This window comes from Panthera uncia (assembly GCF_023721935.1).
Source record: "Panthera uncia isolate 11264 chromosome A1 unlocalized genomic scaffold, Puncia_PCG_1.0 HiC_scaffold_17, whole genome shotgun sequence".
Classification (NCBI taxonomy): Eukaryota; Metazoa; Chordata; class Mammalia; order Carnivora; family Felidae; genus Panthera; species Panthera uncia.
This window is the reverse complement of record NW_026057577.1, coordinates 45809791-45815544: the sequence shown is the minus strand read 5'-3', so window position 1 is coordinate 45815544 and position 5754 is coordinate 45809791. Positions and strand designations below refer to the sequence as shown.

The following is a 5754-nucleotide window of genomic DNA, read 5'->3' as shown; positions in this document are numbered from 1 at the left end:
ATATATTTCACTATATATTTATAAACACATATGTGTTTATAAATATATATATTTGAAACTAGTTATATCTTAAGTACATAAATATATACAACTCGGAGCCTGTTCTTAATTATACAAAATTATATGCAACGTACAAAGATCTTTAACCTGGAAAGATATAAGGCATAAAGATTAACTCAGTTTATTTTTAAAGTTTTTTTTTTTTAATTGAGGTATAACTGACATAGAACATACATTACTTTCAGGTATACAACACAATGATTTGATATTCATTCTAAATTATACACAATCTATACAAGTTAGTAGTGTAACTATGATAGCCAACACAAATTAAAAGTTCTAAATTATAATAATAAAATTTCTTCCTAAAAGTAGGCTAACCAACTGGAGCAGTGAGACGTATCACATGCCACCAATATATGTTTACAATTCATAAACATTTTAAAGCCTTGCTACACAAAGTAAGGTTTCAGAATGGGGGAGGAGGAATGGGCCTTGATTAAGGTCCCATCAGCAGGGACCTTGTCAGAAACGTGGAATCTGCATTTTAACAACATCCTCAGGAGATCTGTATGCACATTCAAGTTTGAGATCCCTGGTTCAGAGGTGTCAGAGAAATTAAATAACTTTAAAAGAAAAAACTGTCTAGTACTCTTCTCGCCAATCATCCAAACCCAAATGAAGGTCCAATTTTGCAAAATACAGATGGAAAACTTACAATATTCATTTAACAGAGGACAATACCTTGAGCACTTGAACTTGACCTTCAGTAGTAATTTCCTTTAGCAGCTCACAAAAGGATTGACATAGACCTACTGCGTATGTCTGAAATTCAATCAGAAGTCAAAATATACATATGAATACATTTGCAGTATTAAAAAAGGCAAAAATTCAATGTGGAACTATCACCTATTTGTGCATTATATGCTTAAGGTCTAATCATATAAAGTTTCAATTAGAACTCTTAAGAAGGAAAAGCTTAGAAAATAAAAATACAGTTCACTGCTTTACTGATTTTTACAGAAATATAATGATACATTTATCTGCATCCTATCTGCCTTACAGGGCTTACAAAGTTTTTTTCTCTCTTTAAAGTAATAGAGCGATCTTTAAAATTTGTAAAAGGTACCTCTTGATTTCAAATGAGCAACAATCAAATAACTACATAAATTTTTACAACGCAGAAACTACTAAACCATACCTGTAGAAATTCTGTTGATGATAAAAAGATATAACCATTGATGATCTTAAAGCAGGTTCTGAGGTTTTCTGAACTTAGTTCTGCCAATAAATTTATTTGAAAAAGAACAAATTAATTCAATGTTCACAATCAGTTTAAATGAAACAATTTATTTAGAACTAAGTTATATACCCTTCTTTACAAATCTTTTCTGAGTGCTATTCAGACTACTAAGATATAGATAGCTATCTAAAAACTGACATCAACCTATACCTGAGTACTTTCTCATACACCTCCACTAGTTAAAACAATTCAGAAAAAGATATTAAGGACCAGGCTTTTTTTCCCTTCAGAAAAGAATTATGTAACCAAATGAACCAACCTTTTGTTTCAAACTACATTTCTACTGCTAGTGCCCTACTTATAGAAAGAGTCCCTGTTACACTCCAAAAACTTAAACCATTTAGATAATTCTCAATCCTTGATCATCTTCAAATCTCCTCCCCTATAAGAACTTACACATAAAAGATGTTCTTAAAATGTAACTACCAGGGGCACCTGGGTGACTTAGTCCATTAAGCGTCTAACTCTTGATTTCAGTTCAGGTCATGATCTCAGTTAATGGGTTCAAGCCCCACATTGGGCTCCACACTGATGACATTGAGGCTGCTTGGATTCTCTCTCTCCCCCGCTCTCAGTCCCTACCCTGCTCATGCAAGCTCTCTCTCTCAAAATAAATAAATTTTAAAAACTGTAACTACCAGAATAGCACAAGGATATTGTGTTTTAGCTATTCGAGTAGAAAGCTATTTTATTAAAATTGTATATCATCAAATGTTCATAGTGTTATTTTACATCTTATCACGTATAATACAATAGACTACAGATCTTATGTATATAATTATACAGATCAAAACATGACCCCAAAATCTACATTTAACATCTGCCATTCTTTGTTGCTAATATTTTCAAAATTCTACTTACAATACGATTAAAAAAGATTTTTTTTCCTGACAAAATATTGGCCTAGGCTCTGGCACTCAATTAATTCCCATCCTAGCAAAGTGAGAAGACATTCTATTTGGATGAGAACTTCCCATGTACTTTCAAAAGTATCGGACCATCTTACTTCCAGCTCAAAACGTCTTTTAAAGGCACATTCAGTACATACTTTAGGATTCAACAGACCAGTTTAAAATGAAAAAAGTGGAAGGGACAGAGATGGATGAAATTGTTACCATACTAATGAAAAGACATAGAAATAATAAAAGCTGTCATCTAAATATTTTTCACGTAAGATGACAAAATCTCTGGATAAAGGAGCACGCCTTTATATTGGATAAAGCTGTTGTTGTTGTTTTTTAAAGTTTATTTATTTTGAGAGAGAGAACGTGGGAGCAGAGGAGGGGCATAGAGAGAGGGAGAGAGAGAACCCCAAGCAGTCTCTGAGCTATCAACACAGAGCCCAACATGGGGCTTGAACTCACAAACGGTGAGATTATGAACTGAGCTAAAACCTAGAGTAGGACGCTTAAGCGACAGCCACTCAAGGCACCCCTGGATAAAATAATTCTTACAAGAAATTCATTGTCTTTTTCTCCTCAAGGAGAAAGTCAAGTCTGGACTTGGGCACACTGTTTAGCAGACCAACACTGAAAAAGAGATGGGCAATGATTACAAGTAAGGCAGAAAGGTCTTGCTTAAATAAGAGCTTAAAAAGGCCACAATACAGGCACATCAGGGAATGTAATTTCTAAATCACTGACATCTAAAATCTTATCAATATATACGATGAAGGGAACAATATTTAAGAAGGATTAATTTCCAAAACCACAGTGTCCATCTCTTCTTGCAGACACTTTAAACACTATTCCTGGGTGCATCTAGAGAGGCAAACACTCAAGTGACTAGTTCACTTCATACTGTTTTCCATGCCTCTATCATGCCAAGGTTAGCTTTGACTGAATTTTCTAGGACATGCTATTATCAGCAAGTATTAAATACTGACATTAAAAATACACTTAAAATTAATAAATTTATCTAGTTTAAAGTATAACGAATGTTATTCATTATATCCATGAGTTCCTACGGACACTCTGAAGAAAAATTACTGTCCAGTCTAATATCAGAAGGAGCTATGCTTTAAGGTGCCTGGGTGGCTCAGTCAGTTAAGCATCCAACTCTTGCTTTCAGCTCAGGTCACGATCTCATGGTTTGTGAGTTCGAGCCTCGCGTCAGGCTCTGTGCTCACCGTGTCAGAGCCGATTTCAGATCCTCCGTCTCCCCCTTTCTAGCCCTCTCCCACTGCTCTTTCCCTCCCTCACTCTCAAAAATAAAGGTTAAAAAAATATTTTTTAATAAAAAAAAAAGAGCCATACTTCAACCATGCAAGAGATCGTATTTATTTTATTTGTTTTATTTTATATATATATAGAGAGAGAGCACACCCGAGCAGGAGAGAGGAGCAAATGGAGAGAGAGAATCCCAAGCAGGGCTCAATCCCAAAACTTTGGGATTATGACCTGAGCTGAAATCAAGAGTTGGAAACTCAACCGACTGAGTCACCCAGGTGCCCTGTATTTACTTTCAGACCCTGTGAATAATTTAAATCAAATGCTATCAAGCAGGGGCTACTGCCCTCCCAGGAGATACATGGCAAGGGCTGGAAACTCTGGTTGTTACAACTGTCTAGTGGAATGAGGTTAAGGAGGCAATTAAGCTTCCTACAATGCACATGACAGCACCTCAAAGCAAAAAATGACCTGACCCAAAATGTCAACAGTGTCCACACTGAAAACGCCTAACTTAAGTGGTCAAGTGTTTCTCTCATAGCTTGTGAATGAAATCAGAGGCAAATCTCTGACCCATAGTATCTAATTGTGCTATGTCCATGTATGATTTGTATCTATTAGTCTAGTTATAATTTATACTCTGCAAATCCTTTTTTTTACCCCCTCTATTCTTTTGCTCCTGTAATCTGCACCTTCATGTTATGTTTTATTTATTTTCTTAAAGTCTCTGTAATAGGACAAAGAGAACAAATTATTGAATAATGTTAAAAAAACTGAGTAGAAAACTCTATTTAACCATACTACTTTATGTTTGGAAATGTGACTATCACAATTACTTTTTATTTCAAGTTGTGATAATATATAAGGGCTAAAATGTGTAAAAGAGCCTACATTATCATGAAGTTAGAGAGGGAAAAGTCCCTTCCAAATTAGAAAGCAAGTTACCAGCAGAAAAATTTGATGGGTCAAGGAACATTAGTTTGACATTTATGGTAACATGGACAAGAGCCAGTCAGATATGTATCTTGTAAGTAATGAGAATACTAAGTAAGTTAACACTATAAAATAGATTTAAAGGATTTTAAAAACAAGCCTTTAGAACTACATTATCTGAATTACTTTTAATTATAGCCTCTGGTTCTACTTTAAATTCCTCTGATTCTACATATATTTAGGAAAAAGGATATAAAATGAATTTTAGCCCTGGATTTATTCACACTTAATTAACATATCTTAAAAACCATTAACTTAAACATCTAATAATATTCAATATTGTTGGTTTTATGGATTTTAAATGAAAATGAGAAAATTCCTGCCAATAGCTTTATTTCTACTTATAAAAATATAATAGCTATCATACTGACTAAGTAACTTTTTAAAAATCACAGATATTGGAGCACCTGGGTGGCTCAGTCAGTTGAGCATCCGACTTTGGCTCAGGTCATGATCTCGCAGTTTGTGAGTTCAAGCCCCGCACTGAGCTCTGTGCTGACAGCTCAGAGACTGGAGCCTGCTTGGGATTCTGTGTCTCCCTCTCTCTGCCCCTTCCCCATTCATGCTCTGTCTCGCTCTGTCTCTCAAAGATGAATAAACGTTAAAAAAAATTTTTTTAAATAAATAAAAATCACAGATATAAAAAGAAAGAATGTGTTTTCACTGATAAGATAAGCAAGTTTTCTTTTGATCTGTATTCTTAAATGATTAAAATTAATACGCTGGTTGGACTTCAAAGTAAATTTTAAACCTCATATAAAAGAATGTATACGCAAAATGCTGTATGTGGAAATTAGTTTTACAATACTCAAAAAAAAAGTTAACACTGATGTCAAGGTTACTAAACGTGTAAACATGATTTCTTCATATTACCAAACCAAATATACATACCATAATACATAAAACAAATTACACATAATGTTTGCTTTCAAAGAGAAAAGCAGGGAATAAACTAATTCAAAAGCATCTATATCATCTATATTCACTGCTACTATCTGTAAAATACAGAATTTTTAAAACTTTTGAAAATTAAAAAAGTTTACATCAAATATCAATATCACAAGGATGAAATCTCACTAGTTCTTTTTTAAACAATGTTTACTCATTTTCAGAGAGAGGGCGTGCGTTTGTGGGGGAGGAACAGAGAGTGCATGTATGAGTACTCGTGGTGGGTGGGGGAGAGCAACAGGGAGAGAAAGAGGGAGAGGGAGAGGGAGAGGCAGAGAGAGGGAGGGAGGGACGCAGAGAGAGGGAGGGAGGGACAGAGAGAGAGGGAGGGAGGGACAGAGA

General features: G+C 34.7%; 1 protein-coding gene and 1 long non-coding RNA gene across 2 annotated transcripts in view; both read right to left on the bottom strand.

Moving 5' to 3' along the window:
- Window positions 1-714, bottom strand: part of LOC125935673 (uncharacterized) — a 3852-nt gene extending 3138 nt beyond the window's left edge. Inside the window, exon 1 of the long non-coding RNA XR_007461756.1 lies at window positions 1-714. This exon is cut by the window's left edge and continues 323 nt beyond it. This is a non-coding gene — a long non-coding RNA (uncharacterized LOC125935673).
- The window catches only part of IPO11 (importin 11), a 186812-nt gene that overhangs the window by 89705 nt on the left and 91353 nt on the right, over window positions 1-5754 (bottom strand). The window contains exons 22-23 of the mRNA XM_049648883.1: window positions 1202-1281; window positions 745-825 (exon numbers count right to left, since the gene is read on the bottom strand). Coding sequence (XP_049504840.1) covers window positions 745-825; window positions 1202-1281 — 161 coding nt within the window. The remainder of the gene's footprint in view (window positions 1-744; window positions 826-1201; window positions 1282-5754) is intronic.